This window comes from Nesoenas mayeri (assembly GCF_963082525.1).
Source record: "Nesoenas mayeri genome assembly, chromosome: 19".
Taxonomy (NCBI): Eukaryota; Metazoa; Chordata; class Aves; order Columbiformes; family Columbidae; genus Nesoenas; species Nesoenas mayeri.
The window spans coordinates 9364734-9382385 of record NC_137568.1 but is presented as its reverse complement, the minus strand read 5'-3'; the positions used below and the strand labels follow the sequence as shown (position 1 = coordinate 9382385).

The 17652-nt window shown below is 48.4% G+C and overlaps 1 protein-coding gene across 1 annotated transcript; it reads right to left on the bottom strand.

The window, feature by feature from the left end:
- Window positions 1-407: 407 nt before the first annotated feature.
- On the bottom strand, window positions 408-16899 carry CFAP52 (cilia and flagella associated protein 52; the record flags this gene model as incomplete). Its single annotated transcript, XM_080356768.1, has 15 exons — window positions 408-583; window positions 979-1090; window positions 1257-1359; window positions 1985-2136; window positions 3870-4015; window positions 4682-4830; window positions 6379-6549; window positions 7499-7599; window positions 11124-11354; window positions 12919-13035; window positions 13493-13592; window positions 14511-14639; window positions 15162-15298; window positions 16000-16199; window positions 16833-16899. 15 exons carry the CDS (start codon window positions 16897-16899, stop codon window positions 408-410), a joined length of 2091 nt encoding a protein of 696 aa, XP_080212894.1.
- Window positions 16900-17652: the final 753 nt, after the last annotated feature.

Here is a 17652-nt window from a genome sequence, read left to right as displayed (position 1 = left end):
TCGAGTGTGTCTGGCTGGAAACATCCAGGCATGTTCAGAAACGAGTGGAAACCAGGCTCCTCAAGAGAGCTGTAAATTGGACACCGCAACTGAAGCAGCCCCGACGTCCCTGTATTCCTCTGAGAGCACTGAGTTAAAAGTTGGACTCACAAGAGCTTCCCCGTTAAACGCCTGAGTTGGAGCTGAGAGCTTTTTCCTTCATCAGGACCAGACAAATTAAAATGAACACAGCAGACTGAATTTAAACAACAAGTTATTCATTAAATAAGAGACAGAAGAGTGAAGAGAAGAGAGAGACCATGTGAAAGCTAACAGAACAAACGATTTATAACAAACTCAGTGGAGAGAAAAGAGCATTTCCAGGGCTGGCCGGGGAAGCAGCAGCCCAGCAGCTCCGGCACCGGCTGTCAGCCCGAGCTGGGGTATTTCCAGATAAGGATGGCACCGTCTGTGCTCACGCTCACAATGTGCTTGTTCGCGGGGCAGATCTTGAGGCGGGTGATGCTGCCGCTGTGGCCCACTCCCACGTGAGTCACCGCACCCTCCTTATAGTCCCACAGCTTCACCAGATGGTCGTCACCACCTGCGTCAGGCACAGAGGAAGAACAAACGATTACACCGAGTTCTGCTGCTTTTTGTTCCCCGCTCCCAGGCAGGGGAACGCTTTGGTGTTCCTAGGAAGAGCAGGATATGTTTTCTTGGGCATTATGGCAAAAACTGCTTCTGTTCTACTGGGGTCAGTGTCCAGTGAAGGGCTCAGGACCTTCACCAGCAGATCCCAGTGAGCTACAGCAGCATCTTCCCAGTCCGAACTACAGCCTGAACCACAGTATTTTTCTTCGGTGATTCATGTTCTTTTCCCCTTTAGCTGACCCCTTTTTTCAGCTTTTTCGCACTGTACTGAGATCCTTGGTTCACTGCCTTGCTTTTCCTGGTCTTAATACGACCTCCTTTCTCCAGCTCCAACCACGCACTCACCTGTGACAAAGTACGCCCCGTCTGACGTGATGTCCATCCCGTTGATGGAACTCGACAGAGAGCCTTGCACTTCTCTGATTGCGGAGCCATCGACCACTTCCCAGTACACAATCTAGAGAGCAGAGCAGAGCGGGGCGCTCAGCTGGCCGTGAGCAGCACACGGGTTTCAGCACCGCCCTGGGACACAACCTTCTGTGCAGGGACAGCAGTTTCACCACAGAACCAGCGCCAGACTGTGTGTTGTGCACTGCAAACAGAGTTCCTGCAGCTTTGCTCACCTTTCTGTCTGTTCCACTGGTGATTAGCTGGTACTCTCCGGGATGGTAACACACGCATTTGAACAATGTGTTGCCTAGGATCATTTGTTTTCTTACGTAACGCCTGCAAAACACCCCAAAATGAGACAGAGCAACAGCGTCAAAACCCAAACTTTGCCTGCCTGGAATGTCTCTGCCTGTGCTGTACATCAGATCTCTCTCCTTGGATATTCTCAGGCACTGCTCTGAGTTCAGGGTTCCATGAAGCCCATTAGGCTATCAGTTCTGTTTCCATCACAGCTGCCCTGTAGGACTCTTGATCTGCTGTCATATGAAATGAAATGTTTAAACCCAGAATGCTTTCCAGGTGCTGTTCCCTATGCCAAGGTGTCCTTGGCCTTACCCCAGTGCAGAAAGTCTGCAGATCCGCAAGAGCTCGACTCGAGTAACAAAGTTCTGGAAAACAGAGCTAGTGGGAAACTTGGGAACTCACCCGCTCCACCTTGGCCAAGCAGGATCCCACACAAGAAAACAACTGCAGACAAAGGTTTGTCTGAGCTTTTCCGAAAAGTTTCTCGAATTGGAGGTTCTACATTCCCCCTGACTTGATTGTTCCTTCTAGAATTTTTTATCTCTTACTGTTCTTTTTCCCCTCCTCCTCACTATGTGCTGTCCCAAACCGGGCACAGTGACCCTACAGATATTACCAGCACTCTAAGTGCCTTCGCAATACTAATCTGTCGCCTTACACAAGATCCCAGATGATGCACGTTCCGTCCAGGCTGGCTGTAACACCCTCTTTGTCGTTCTTATTAATCTTGATGCAGGACACGGCACCTCTGTGCTCCTTCAGAACTTCCCGCAGCTTCTGGGTTTTCTCACCAATATTCCAGATCCTCACCTGAAAATCAGCAACACACATCTGCTCTGGTACCAGCTGGTCCTGCCGGAGCTCAGGAGGAGCTTTCCTGAACTCTGCCTTTCTCTGCCAACACGTACAGCAGCTCAGTCCCAACCGTCCCCATTGGCCTGTGGGTTATTGGTGCAGCTGACCTGTGAAGCTGAACTGAGTTCTCCACAGTGTAATCCACTTGCTTCAGGAATTCGTGACCATCAACCCCAGACCTTGGTTTTGCCAAGTGCCCGCTCTCCCATGCTTCATTTTACACAGCTCTTGATCAGGAAAAACCACCCAGTCCATGATCTATTGCCAGCGGTGCTTTAAAGATCAAAGCACAAAGCTGCTGCAATGGAATAGAAAGGAGCCACCTGCTATTTGTCCTACATAGAATGCCAGGAAGTAAATACAAAACAGCTCTTTAAAGCTTTGATGTGAAACACGTGCCTGAAAGCATCTATTTTCCCTGTGCTGGTAACAGCAAAAATCTTTCTGCTTTGAGGACTTGATCCTTCACACCTTGCACGTCCTGTCCCACTAGTGCCAAACATTGCAATGTCTGTTCACCTCGACATTCCACTAAGGCCAAATCTCAGTGAAAATTCAGACATTTAGACACAGGCATCAAAGGCAGAGAAGAGCTGACCTTCCACGCTTTCGAGGCTGATGCCGAGTTCCTGAAGGGATCTGGATGTCCAGTTGCCACTTGCTCAAAGCTCAGAGCATCCAGATCCCTTCAGCAACCCTGAAGTCACAGCTTCCTGAGGATTGATTCTGACAGAACCATTAGCATCGCAGAGCGGCTTTTTTGTGTTCCGAACGAGTACTGCAGGTGCGCCCCTGCAGTTCTCCTTTCTGCTTAACCAACCTTTAGCTGTAATTCTGTCTCAGCTGCCTTTTTAATCTAGAGATCAACTACCTAGAGCCCGGGCCCTTCTGTGTGTGTTGATACAGAATCCAGATCCTTGTCTTTGCATCCTCTGGCCCTGATCACCCAGGGTACTTAACTGCTCTTTTATTAGTGAAGGGCTGGAATTGCTTATCACCCCTGACGTCTCCGTGCAGCGAGACGAGGCAGCGCTGCCCTTATTGCTCTACAGCAGATTGTGTGGCCAGAAAAGAAGTTAATTGAACTGCACAGGTATGATGCCTACAACATGCTTTCTGATGTTTACTCTTATTTGTATCGGAATGTTTCCATAAGTGTATTAGGAACTGAGTTCTTATTAGAGCCTTTTATTAACACCATCACCTAAAGTAGATGGTACCATCCCAGAAAATTAGGAAGTTACCTCATAGAACCTCTGGAGACATAAAGTGAACTTTGTGCCACTAAATGAACTCATACAGGTCAATTTGGACAAGACTAGGACGTCCAAAGCAACGACAGAAAGGAACTCTGTGCTAGAGCATAGTTACACGGAGGCTTGCAAACAATGGCTAATGCAGATAAGCCAAATATAGGGGAGAGACAAATGAACAAAAGGGATTAAGAGCGTATTCTGCATTAGAAGGATTTCCAAAACTACGGTGCCAGAAGAAATCGGGGCATTGTTTTACATGATGCCCTCTGAGAGCAAGAGATTTGCACACCTCAAAAGCTGATATCTTTGAACTCAGTCCTTGGCTCAAGCGGCAGCTCAGAACAGCTCCCGTTCTGACTGAGCAGTTCCAGACAATTTGCAGGCCCTGTGATGAGCACACGAAGCTGCTCCAGGTTTTTAAGCACAAATTACCTGCCCGTCACCTCCTCCGCTAATGATCTGTTTGCAGTCGCTGGTCGCAGCAATTGCCGTCACTCCCAGGTTATGGGCATTGTTGATCTCATACATTGGCTGTCCCGTAGCTGGCACGAAGGCGCGGATTTTCCCGTCATTCCAAGCTGATGAACAGAAAGAAACAGACTGCCCGGGCGCACAGACTTTCCTCACATTGTTGTCGCTCTTTCCTTTCCAAACGAACCCGTTTTTGTAATTAAGTTCCCGCATTAGGCCCACGCTGTTAGATCACCAGCATACCCGTGAAAACCACTGTACTGCAGACGAGTCCGCAGAGCTACGGTCCCAAACACACTATTGAAATTTAATTGCTTTTGGATTCTGGCTATGGACAAAGTGGTTTGGTAACCATGGGGAGGCTGAACGGCTGCTCTAGGACTGCAGGAGTCCCTGTGTCAGCAACTTGCACATGGCAATGGACGGCGGCTTTATGCAAACGTGCTCTACATACATCACAGGTGAAGCTGCTGCACACAACAAGGTTGATATTTTAGAATTAGGTAATTTAAATAAGACTGAACCGCATTCTGGATTGCTGGAATTCACTGATCCAAAGCCAGGTCTCCAGCCCTTGCCTTCTACCCTCACCGCAACTGCAGCACCAGGACAGCGGGGCTGCCAGCAAAGTTCATCGGACCAGCTGCAAGCAAAGAGGCCTTTGGGTCACACCATGAACTCAATTTAAATGCTTTCCCAATTTAACCTTCTCTTCGTTTTAACATACTGATGTTTATTAAGTTGAGCAACCACGGCTCTGGACTGACCATTACCTGAAATGATGACCATGCCGTCCCTCGTCACCTCGACCGCGTGGCAGGTGACGTTGGGGACGGTGATTCGCAGCCGCTCCCAGCGTTCCGGCGTGTACCACACTCGAATGTCGTTTGTGGAGCAGGTAACAAACAAGTCTGAATGTCCCCTGGAGAGTTCAGAGAGGAGAGGTAATGAGGAGGGGCACACAGAAACGCTCCTTGCTTTGTCACAGCTTAAATCGTCCTCCAAAGCTTGGCTTTGCTAACCTGCAGCTGGGATCTGCCCCACAGGGATCCCCATGGCTAAGACAAAGGCCTTTTTTGGAGGATCACCTTTCTCACATGAAATTCCCCTGGTTTGGGTTCTCTTCAAAGACTCATTTTAAGGAACAGTTGAAGGGAAACTAAAAGAACTCTTTCTGCTGAAGTTGTGACATTTATTTCCCATATTCAGTCTCTAATTCATGTGTTATATAGAATAGACACAAAAGTGTGTGTAAAAGTGCTGACCGCCCAGATTTAACATCAGGGACTAAGAGCAGCCTCACATTGTAAAGATGTCATTTTTTATCTTGCTTACTGGATGATTCCCATTCAACAGCACTGAAGGCAATAGAAACGATGGCAAAAGTCTGTTCATAATATACTTGTTATAAATGTCGGAATAAAACAAGACCTGCAGCATTTCAAAAGCCATGGGACACAGTGCTTTGAAATAAGCTCTAAGCCACACATCCTAGGGATACAACAGAAAGTGACATCTAGAAAGGTACTGCGAGCTTTTGTTCAACAGCACCATCAATGCCCAGAAAGACGAACCAGGATAGAGAAAACCGGCACAACAAAAGTGTGGCCTCTTGCACGGGTGCTTTATCAACCAGGATAACGTCAGCAAGTGAAGGATTCTGAACTAAGCCAGAACAGAGAAATTTAGCCCGTATTTCCCAATCAGCAATAGGCTTTGTTCAAGAGCAGGTAACAGATAAGAAGTTTAAACATCTACGCAAGGATGTAGTCCTGTAGTCCTTACAGTCAGCACTAATGGCTGTGACACAGGTGTGTCAATCAGTGGTATCGGCATCAGATCACCCTAAAGCTCCACCTGATTTTCTCATTAAATGAGAAGATGTGGTTTTGAGGCTGGCGGCAGGCAGGGAGGAGCGCTTCCTGCACCCTGCACTCACTGCACCTCGGTGACATCTGATCCTTTGTGCTGTGTCGAGAAGCAAAGCAATAAAAATATGCCAAAAACGTTCATTGGATCAAAATCCCATTTTCTATCTGGAGAGATGATCCATTGTGGGTTTAAAAAAAATAAAATAAAGTGTCACGATGCTACTACCCAGGAATGGAACATTTGCTGTGTGTTCACAAGACAAATGCAGAGCGACCCTGGGACGAAAGGGGGAGGCTGCCATCCCTGCCGGTGCCCAAACATCAGTAATTCAGGTCTTTTTACTTATCATCCTTTCTGTAGATCAGTGATTTTTCCAGTTCTCCAACTGAACTGCTGCCTTCTGCTTTGAAGCAGCTGCTCACCGTCACCCCGGCGTTTTTTGGGCAGGTGACAGCATCGCCTGTATCAATCATCCCGTACAGATGGTACCAGGCTCTGGGTTCCTGTGGTAAAAGCTGTGCACACAGGCACCCTGACCTCAGCGGCAGCTCCTCAGGCTTCTGCACCAGCCAAATACAGCCCAGCCCGTTATACTCACGCAGGAAAAACAATGTCATTGACGGCTTTGGTGTGACAGACGGCGACCAACTCCTCTTTAAATGTAGTGTAGGCACTGCGATACATCTGGCATTTATTTGTCCCTATAAAGAACTGGTCGTCCCGACCTCTACACGTCAGGGAAGTGACACCACCTTCAACTTGCATTCTCCTGTGCAAAGAAAGCAGAGGTTTGGCCTGACATTGACCTCGAGGAACTTTCATTTTCCAGCTTCTAGAGAATTTGACTTTCGCTGTTTCCCCAAAAAGCTCCGCACTAGGCTGTGATATCAAGATGCAAGAGCATGGTCAGGACTAACATTTCATTCCCAGTCACGTTTACTACTTCCCATGATCTTGCCCATCCCACCTGCTGCTCTGCCAGGGCTGGCACAGGCAGCGCTTTGGAGACTTGATTTTCTGGACCAGGGCCTAAGGTAACAACAGCTTTGTTGATATTCTTGCCCAAGTGCACTTCAATATCCCACTTTCAAGGATATTTCCAGACAGTTTAGACCTTCTGCGAATAGTTTCAGTTGTACAAAGCTAAGCTTGCAGAACTGTACACTTGAATGGGATATTCAAGCAATGCCAAACGAGTAGGTGTGAGCCCAATTTTCAAATCACGTATGGGGAAATGACGCCTGCAGCTTTCTATTTGGTATGCAGAAAAAAGCCTTGCAAATACTCCAGCACTTCCAGACATGTGCCTATAAAATTAGCAGAGCCCTCCTTTACAATCCCATGTCCCCCAACAAAGCCTTTTGGAGATGGCAACTACTACTCTTTCTCACCCAGCGTAAATAAGCATCGTTCTATTGACTTCAACAAATCTGTCTGGCTTTGCGTCAATTTAGGATCTGACTCCTACTGCTCCAAAGGAAACAACAGTCATTTACAAGGAAGGATCAGAGGGCACTTCCGTGTAAATGCACGCAGTGATTTTCAGTTTGCTCCAACCTCGTGACGCTGGAACCATCCTGTGTATTGTGTCTGCAGGACTGAAAAACTGAGATTGACTTGGATTATGCCTTTCCATAGAAATGATTGGTTCTTATACCGTGACCCTTTTGGAGGAATTGTCACCTCTCCCCTCCTGATTCTTCCATCTACAAACTCACTTCTTTACTTGGAAGTCTGAGCCTGTACAGAGAGCTACAGCCCCTTCTCCGGTGCCGACTATTAAACCTCCTGTCTTCAGCAAAAGCAAAGCTGTGACTCCCTAGGAGAAAACAGGATTAAAACACAATCGGATGGGAGCAGAGGCTCCTTGCTGCTGCAGCCACGCTGAACAGCACAACGGAGTCTCTACTGGGCTCCCGACGGCGGTGCTTATCTCACTCCAATATGGCTTTGTCAGTATTTTGTCACTGACCTGGGCTAAAGAGTGGCTCTCTAGAGGGGGAAGGGAGAAAAGAGTTATTAATTGCAGGACAACAAAATCAACAAAAACCACCCAAAAAAATGAAAACAGTCCTCAGCCTTCCACAAAATACAAGTGTAAGAAGAGTCAGATCTGCTTCCCTTCTGCTACCTGTGAAGAAGTATTACTGCTCCCTATACAACAGATTAACTCTTGAAAATCACCAAGAAACTCCAAGATAGGCTGCCAGAGGAGTGAAATGACTTCTGTGGGCTTAAATCCTGATATTCTAACTTGGGAAAATAGCCCTACGAGCTTGGGGGAACTTCTGCACGAGTGAAATGGAAAGGACAAAACAATGAACTAAAGGAGCTTTATGCCACCAAACTGGAATTGAAAACGAAGTTCCCGTCCCAGAGGCGCCTGCAGAACCTGTGGCCGGTGGCTGTTCCGCCCAGACAGACCCGCAGGGACGGGCAGGAGCTGTTGGACTGACACCGTAAGTCACAGTCCAGACTCGAGCAGCATTTGCCGCTCCCAGGTTCATAAGCACTATTGCCAGCCCTTGGGATCCCAACAGCAGGTTCGCAATGTTCAGATTGTTTTTCTTTTAAGCCCGAGCCATTATGTGAAACCAACAATTTCTGTTTGGTGGTGGCTCTTCTGGGATAAACAATGCCCAGCTCCAGCATTTAGTGTTGTGAAAGCACCAAGAAGTCATTTCTCAAAGAGCAACGAAGAGGCGACTCAGAGTAATTCTGTATTTATTTCCCAGGAAGAAACCCCTGTTGTGGGCTTGACTTGTGACTGGGGAACACACACAGATGTCGCTGGTTAGGATTCAAAGTTTGACATCTAAGCAGCACTCCCAGCCTTCCTGTGCTTCTCAAGTATTAATCTTACCTAAGCCCAGGAAATGTTCAGCATTTAACACTTTCAGAGGGTTTAGAAAAACGAAAGCCACAAAGTGTTGGTCTTCTGCGCGGAAAGGACTGAAGGTCTAAGGAAGGAGAGAGAAGAAGCGAAGAAAGAAGAGAAAACAAAATGGACATCTGAGCTGTTTAGACCCAGAAAGGACGTTGCAAAAGCCACAGGCGAGGTCTGATGAATCTGGGAAAATTACTTTGCTTCGATTATCCACGCAAATAGAAGAAATCGGTTGTTTTTAAAGGCTTGCTTATACGTTTTAAAGGAAAAAACCTCAAATCACCGTCAGCGTAACTGTGCATTCCAGCGCTGGCAATGCAGGCAGCCTCACACCCACCTACGCACAAGCAAATAAAGGGATTCTTTTTCATTAGAAAGACGTTCCACAAGCAGAGCGGTTTCTGAGCAATGCTTCTGGAAACTTCCTCCGAGGTGCTGGCAGTGTTTGGCGAGTCCCCTGTTATCACGGGCCCATCACCTGGCTGTTGAGCTCCTGGTGTGCGGTTTTGCCTGTAAAATCTTCCACCTCAGATGCCCTTTGGGTTCAGTGTTATGGCAGGTGGCAGCATTACAAATCCAACCTATAACTATGGAGTTTATCTGATTACAGCTCCTTGCTAATAAATTAAAGCTTTGGCGGCGCTGCCAACACTGCTCTGATTGTTCCAAGCTGTTCTCTTCAGTTCTTCAATTGGAGAGGGAAGCAGGTGTTATTAAGATAGAAAAAAACCCCAAACACCCCAAACCTTAGAACGGCCAGGATTCATTGCCAGGCTCTCAAAATCATCAGAGTTCCACTTCAACCTTAATTTGACAATTGTGCTTCTTTCTTGTCCAGCCTGTTCTTTGATTTACCATTAGTAAACAGCTTTATAAGCTTTAAAAGCTGCACTTGTTATTCATAGAGTCAAGTAGTCCACATTAATGATGCGATGAATACTCTATTTCATACCCTGCCAGTCCTCTTGTAGGTGAAATGCAGAGTCTAACGTAGGAGGTTAAAAATATCACCATTCATTATTGACTTCTTACCCAAAGAAACCAGCGCTTTCAAGTACAACTATAAATAAAAACACCATCAAAACTGCAGCCTGCCCGGTCCCTTCCTGCAGGGATTCCTGCTCTTTGTCCCACTCGGATCTCTTGCAAAGTTCTTGAGCGCTCTGTGAACTCTTCCAGTGCATCTCCTGTCAATATTTATTTCTTTTTACATCCAGGTAGATGGAAAACAAGTAGCTTCATCATAACAAACTATTTTGCCACTCCTCTTCAAAACAGAAACAAAGAAATCCTCAGATCGTGTTTATACAATAAACACATTCTTATGTATCTAAAGGCAAAGTTCCTTTAAGGTTGCCCCAACTTGTTTTCAATAGGATCTCCTCCTCACCCCGCAGTATCTAAAACCTTTACAGATGTTCTCGGTGTGGGGCGGCTGTGGATTCCAGGTTTGCAGTTTCATGCTTTGTCACCGGATCGTAATTCCCCGGTGAACATGGTTTGCAGAGGTTTGTTCACAAACACAGACAGAATTGCAATGCGTGGCTCCAGAGGGGAGAAGTTTTGGTACAAGTGCTAATGCAAGGGACATTTTCAAGAAAGATACACAAGATGTCTTGGTTAGCAACGGGATGGACTAAATTGTGTGGAAACAAGGATGCAAATAGTTTTGTTTTGATAAATGCTGTGGTTTCGACTTGAAAAAACATCTGCAAAATACCTCTTTCGGCACTGGAGGTGAGGCTACAACTGGAAATTTCTGCCACAAAGCACGAGATCCTACATGTGTTCAGCGAGCACTGGTTGACAGTCTAGTGACAAGGTATGATTTGTGTGCAGAGATGTACAGTGGGTGGGCGGAAAGGGAATCACAGCACGGAGCTGGGAAAGAGAGCTGCAAAGCATGAGAGGGGATCAGTGGCCGAGGCACTGACAGTAACTGCAGAGAAAAGCACACCAGCATCTTCCCAGTGACGGCAACAACACGGGTTTGCCCTGGTGAATTCCCCACCTCGGGCACAAGGGAAGCGCATTGGGAAGAGCGAGGGAAGAGAGCAAGAGGAGAAGGGGTGACGGGGCTGCGCGCGTCTGACCAAAAAGCCTGTGAACAGCAATGCCTGTTTGAAGCGGGAGGGGAAAGGAGGAGACTGGGAGGACTCCTCGCTATTTCCATCCAATGTGAATGTCTCCTTTTCTCTCCCGGCTCCCCCAACGACCAGTGCCACATCCTAAGAAGCTGCCACGACGTTACACGAATAAACCCAAGTTGAAGCCAGATCAGCACCTACCAGCTCAGGGCTTGTCCACAAGGCTGGCAGGTGGCTGTGATGAGACCCACTTCTGGATCTTCCCTTCTCCTCAACACCTTGTCAGCTGAAGCTCATGATGCTCCAAGGGTCTCTGCCACAAACTGCGGTTCCTATGGATTTGCCTTACGATAAAACCCCTCACAGTACGGACTGGACTGTGGTCTGGCTTTGAGCCTTGGCTTTTTCTTTTGGACCCCCAAACGGCACAGCATCTTGCTCGTGACCCTGCGTGACGGCTTCTTTAGCAGTGCTCTCAGAAGCGTATTTTTGGTGAAGTTTTGTTTCAAGTGCATTTGGCACCTTTCCCTCAGCCCTGAGGACAAGGGAGTTCAGGCCCTCGGGTGGCTTCAACCAGGGGCTCTGGGCGAGGTGCACGTGCTGCGAGATGGAGAAGGACTCAAAGCACGCAGGCATTGAAAGGGGAGGTGACAGTCACCAAGGCCTTGGCCTAAGAGACAGCACAGAGCAGCCACGGGTCCTGCGTGGACGCAAAGCCCTGCAGGGGGGCAGCCGGACAAGGGGCTCAACCCTGGCCAGTGCAGGTGTCCCCACACGGGGACACACCTGCAGCGAACTTAACATTGCCAGCAGGAAAACAAAACACATCCATTCGTGTCCTTTAAGATGTACACAGAAAAAAACTACTTGCATTCCTACAATATAAGTGGGAAAAACAAGTAATAACTTCTCCACCCTTCTGGAATAGATAAACATTGAACTGTATTTCAAAGGATTCAGTGGGTCCAAGTTATCCCAGAGACATGGGCCTGCATTTGTAACGCAATAAATATTTCAGCTGGAACGGGCACGTACATGGTTTGGATGCACCTGTCCAAGCAAAGTTCAGGAGGTTGAGAGAAACAAGCCCAGAGGAGCTTTTTCTTTGGGGCTGACTGCTGAACTGCTCTTACAGCCCCTGTGGGGCTTGTGCTGCTCTCAGAGCAGATCTGCTGCCCCTGCTGCTCGCTGCTGGGCATGTTGCTAACATAGTCGCAAAACACATCCCAGCTTGGGCAAGGTATAAACCGAGAAGCTACAAGAAGCCTTTTATAGCACCAAATAACGAGAAATCAACAACAAGTGTACTAGCTGGTGCCAATTGTTTTATCATTACAGCTCCCTGCATGCAGAATTCTTGTACAACCACAGGTCAAAAGATCCTTATTCAGGAGATAACTCCTGTTTGAGGATGCTCATACCCACGAGTCCCAATTAAAGAAAAAAAACCTAAGTTAATAAAACCCTTGGGGTTATGAAGTCAAGAACTCAGAAGTTAAAAAGCAACAGAATCAATGTACCCTGTGCAACCTTGTTTTGTCCAAATTGTACATATGCATTACAATAAACTCTTGAATTATATTATTTATACTGCCTTTTTCAGTAAGATCTCTGCCTCATCAGTGGCAGAATCAGAACTGCAAAAAGACGAAGGGAAGCGGGGGAATGGGATGGGGAACAAACACAAAAAGAAAAGTTCAGTCCAGACAATTTAACACATTTGTGAGATCTGACTATAGGACCTTACAGCAGTAAGTGCGGGAAAGCCTCTCAAATAAGCGCTTCTACCAGCCTTCCCAGAAATGTCCTCTGTCTCACTCCAGCTCGTATCTTCTTAAAAGAAGCAAAAAAGTCAGGAACTACTCCATTTTTATTACTGCTTTTCACTTTCTATGACGTTTACTAGATTAATTGTACAAGAGTTTGTGGGATGACACACGAGATTCAAGTAAAACCCAAATTCTGAGCCAAATGAAGCTCAACAAAGCCGGGACAGCGGTTTCAGCCTTCAGCATCAAGACCGAGACACAAGGAACTGACAGCGCAGGAAAAGGGTTAGTCTGAGAATCTGCTTTGTGATGCTTCTCCCACAGGTTGCTCTACTTTCAGTCACTAACAAAGAGCAGGAGAAGGACAGAATTGGAGTCACAGAGCTGCTACTCACCATGCTAAACTTCTTCTTCTGGGGCCCACAGGCAGTCACCACCTTGCTGCTTGTATTCATTTTCAGGACATCTCCACTCGTTGTGCCAAGATAAAAATCATCATCATCATCTGTAATCTATAAGAAAGCATAAAAATAAAAAGGGATCACGGTCTGGATACTGAGACCCGTGTCCCACGCCTGACACTGGGCTGCATCAACAGCTTTAGTTCAGTGGATTGCCAAGATTTCACCTGGGGGAATCCAGCCAATGTTCCTGTTCCATCACACGCACAGATCCAGAACACTGCTGAACGCCAGACATTTTCTAACCAAATCTAGATCATAGTTTGAAGCATAAAAATCTGGGTGCTGGAGCCCGTGACCGTAATACGTGCTGCTTCTCTTCAGGAGCATCCAGAACACTCTTTCCCAGAGGCCATGGGAGATCATCTGCCATGGCCAATGCTGAGGAACTTCACTGCCGTCACGCGCTTGGGACCAAAATTTCTAGCATTATTAGAGAAACTCGTGGTTTTTCTCTAGTCTGCACAGAGTTTCTTAGTTTAGCAAAGTCATCGTGGCTGAAACGTACCTGAACACACACGGCGATTCTTTTCAGCTGCCCCATGTAGCATTCAGATGGATGGATTTTTTTAGTTGCTGTATCGAGTTCCCACACTCGAATGGTGAAACTATAAGAACAAATAGAGTGGGATCAATTCCATATATGCAGAAACCTCCACGTTTTTTCAGTACTACAAGAAGTAAAAAGCCTTCACAAGGCTCCATTATTCTGATCTTTTAATAAGGAGAAAAAGAACAATATCAGAGAAGTCTCTTATGGAAACTTTTTCCAGGTAAATCAAAAATCTTAAGGGTTCAGCAAAAACATATGTGAGGATATGTGAGGACACTTTCAACTCTTTTCTAGTGCAATTTAATTGACGATGTCAGAGATGATGTAATATCTTTAAGCAGAGTCACCCTTACATTTAACAAAGTGCTAAAATTGCAAAGACGAGCACTCATAAGTGCAAGTGCAGCCAAGAGCATCCAAAGCCGTCCCTGACGTACAGGGAGGTGCAGGCCCTCAACACGTTTAAACGTCAGCCTGGATATATGGGCGCTGCTGCAAATCCTTGCAAAACGTGACATTTTGTACAACTTTTGTTACAAGCCAGTGACCAACTGTACATCACATCTGGTGAGGACAGGAGATCATCCAACGACTGGCAAGACATCATTGTTTCAACATTAATTAACCATTGTTCAGGGGCACTCATTGACTGCTTTTCTTGTGTAAACACTGGCAACTAAATATTTTAAACACTGCATGGGGAATGCTGAGTACAAAATCCTGCTATCAGGAGCAGAAGTGACGCATGTGGGTCCCTGTGTGCTGCTCTGAAAACATATTGTTACATGGAGAACAAGCAGAAATGCCTTAAAGGTACAAGCTGACGGATATTCATGAGTCCATTCAGAGTATAAAGAAACAACACAAGCACACAGTTGCTTAAGTTTCCTTGTAGTTAAATAAAGACTCTTTGTAAAAGGAAATAGGGCCAGGGGTTCTCTCGCTCTGTTCGTTCCTCTCAATAAACCCTTACTTTCCAGCAGTGACAAACATCTCGTCTCTGCAGCTGGAGCACATGATGACGTTGGCATTGCCGGCGCTGCGCGGCGAGGCCGGGCTCCCGCACACAGCCTCTCTCTTACTGACGTCCCACACCGTCACCCTGCAGGAGAAGAAAGCCTTGAAACAGCTTTGCTTTTTGACATTACTTGAAAGTCAATTACTGAAAAACAAAAGCAAGACAAAATCTATTGTCCTGCAGTCTGTTCCTACCAGGACACACAACAGAAGTAACTTTGTAGAGATTCTACCCAAGAAAAAGCTGACCATCAAAGTGTGGAATTGCAGTTTACATCTCCTGCTCCTGAAGCAAGGCTACATGGATTTATCAGATTCCTTCTGTGGAGCACGACTCAAATCATATAGAATCACAGAACAGTTTGGGTTGGAGGGATCTTCCCAGCTTCCCAGTGCCCCCCTGCCATGAGCAGGGACATCTTCACCAGCTCAGGTTGCTCAGAGCCCTGTCCAGCCTGGCCTGGGATGTCTCCAGGGATGGTTCATCCACCACCTCTCTGGCCAACCTGGGACAGGCTCTCACCACCCTCACTGGAAAAACGTCTCAGGCCGCTCATAGAATCTGATTCTTGTCAAAAATCTTGTGCCAAGAAGTGGAAATCCTTACCTGCCGTCGTCCTGGCCTCCCAGGGACACAAGATAAATGCCTCTGGGCGAGAACGAGAGTCCCTCAACTTTGCCCTCATGCAGCGAGAGCCGAGCAAGTAACTCCTGCTTTGGGAAATCCCAGAGGATGATGTCTGCCTGTGGGGCAAAGCAGAAGAGGGGGACGGCAGAGCATGAGATGTAACACGCAGGATCAGGGAGAACAACGTTCTCTGGCAGGAAAGTTGTTAGAAGGAGCCCAGCCCAAGCTTCTCTGCAGCCCTGGGCACCACTGACACAAAGAGGCTTCAGACTGGGTGCTGTAAGAAGCATTATTCCAGTTGAGCACTTCAGTAGCTCTGCTTCATTTTAGCACCTAAATTTACCCTGAGACACTGAGTATTTGACTTAGATTGTAAAATACTGAAAATACTAAAACCTGATTCCTTCCAAGTGTCTTGGGGTCTTTCAAATAGGCAAAAAATAAAACATAAAGAACTTCAGAGGTCTAAAAATGCAGGTAGGTACCTGTCAAGGGCTTTTGAAAGTCCTAAGCAGCTCTGGAACTCAGGTCTCACTTGAAATAGAACAGCATTTATTAATTAATAAGATTTAGGCTGCCACACGCCCACAACACTTTGGATAGGAAGGACTGGAACTAAAAATCCCTCAATCCTAGAGAGACTGCTTAATGTTTTACAAAAACATAAAGGCATATCCAGCAATGGAGTAACTACAATTTCCCATTCCCTTCAACATCTTCCCATTGCAGATATTTGTTTTCCAACAAAAAACCACTGGCAAGCCAACTCCAATTTCTTTGGTCAATACTAAGCGGTTAAAATCAGAGCATTATCCACCTTGAATCCAATGCAGGTGACTTGTCCTGAAGCGACGTACATCCCATCCCCGGACACGACAACGCAGGACACGTTATCGGTGTGGCCATGCAAGAAACTCTGTTTCTTAGTGTCCAGGTGCTGAATCACCACAGTACAGCCCAGGGGGTACAGGATGTGCTCCGTGTCGGGGTGGCAGATGAGGCCACAGGGAACATGTCCTGCAAGAGAAACGGTTGAAAGATCCGCTGGCTGCCAGCAGTTCAGGGGCTGCAGAAATCACCGGCTCCCCACGGTTTACCTCACAAGGCGAGGTGGCGGGGGGTGGGTGGAAGGAAAAGAACCTTCCAGTTCTCCCCAAAGCTGTTCAGCAGAACAACCCCGTGCTGAAGAGCAGGGTCACCCTGACAAGGTTTGGACCACGCTGTGGCTCCTGCAGCTCTGTGGATTCACACGGCGCAGAGGCCCCAGCGCTCCAGCACACAGGGCTCTGAGGACACCGCACCCAGCCCTGGTTGCCATGACCTCAAAAGAGCGGCAAGGCCGCGCATTCCCTTGGCGCCCAGCCCCATCCCCAGTGCCCACAACAGTGTCTGTGCAACCTGAGCTGGTTTCATGTGGAAATGAAACTCTTCTCATTCTGGGAAGCTGCGTAATTAGAAAACAAACAAAAAAACCCTGCAATTCAGTCAAACTTTTCCTGTTCTTCACTTGGCATCGGTCCCTGGCAGCGCTGCCCCTGCGGCGCCGGGCACGGGGAGGGGGCGAGGGCGGCGGGAGCGCCCAGGACCCCCCTGCTCACCCCACGGTGCCCCACGCCGGCCCCACGGTGCCCCCCGCCCGGCCCGCGGTACCGTTGAAGCCGATGGCCGCCTGCAGCTCCAGCGCCCCCACCGCCCCGTCTCCCTTGGCCGTCGCCATCGCCAACGGGCCCGGACGCGCGCCAGCGCAACGGCGCCTGCGCACCAGCCCTGCGCGCCCCGGCCACCAGGGGGCGCTGTTGGGCGGCGGGCGTCCCCCGGCGCCAGGCGGGAGGTCCCGGCGCGTGTCCGCGCGGCCGAGGCGGGAACGCGCGGAGCGGCCGCGCGCGTGGGTGCCGCTGCAGCCCGGGGCGGGCGGGACGCGGATGAGCGAGCTCTGCGCGTCCCCTCACGCGTCCCCTGCGCGGTTTCAGGATTGTGTTTCGTTCTCCAAGAGTTCTGAACTGGATGCGAAGCGGGGGGGCGGTAGCTGGGCTGGCACCTGTGGGGCTGCACTCCAGAGTGGATGAGGCCCGGGAGGCCGCCCATCCCCCTGGGTGAAATGGGTGCGCTCAGCTCGCTCTCTGAAATGCCTGCACACCAAGGCACAGCGTGGGGAGCAAGCAGGAGGAGGCAGAAACCTGTGTTCAGACAGGAGATCATGACCTGGTGGCAGTCAGAGGGACACGGTGGGACAGCTCACACGGCGGGACTGGGCTCATGGATGGCTCCTCAGGAAAGACAGGCCAGCCAGTGCTGGTGGAGTTGCTCCTCATGTGAGAGAGCAACTACATACATTGAGTGTTGTCCAGGCACGGATGAGGAGCGAGCTGAGCGTCTATGGGCGAAAGTTAAGGGGCAGGCTGGCAAGGGGGATACTGGTGTGGGGGTCTGTTACAGGCCACCAGATCAGGGTGAGGAGGTTGGCGAGGCC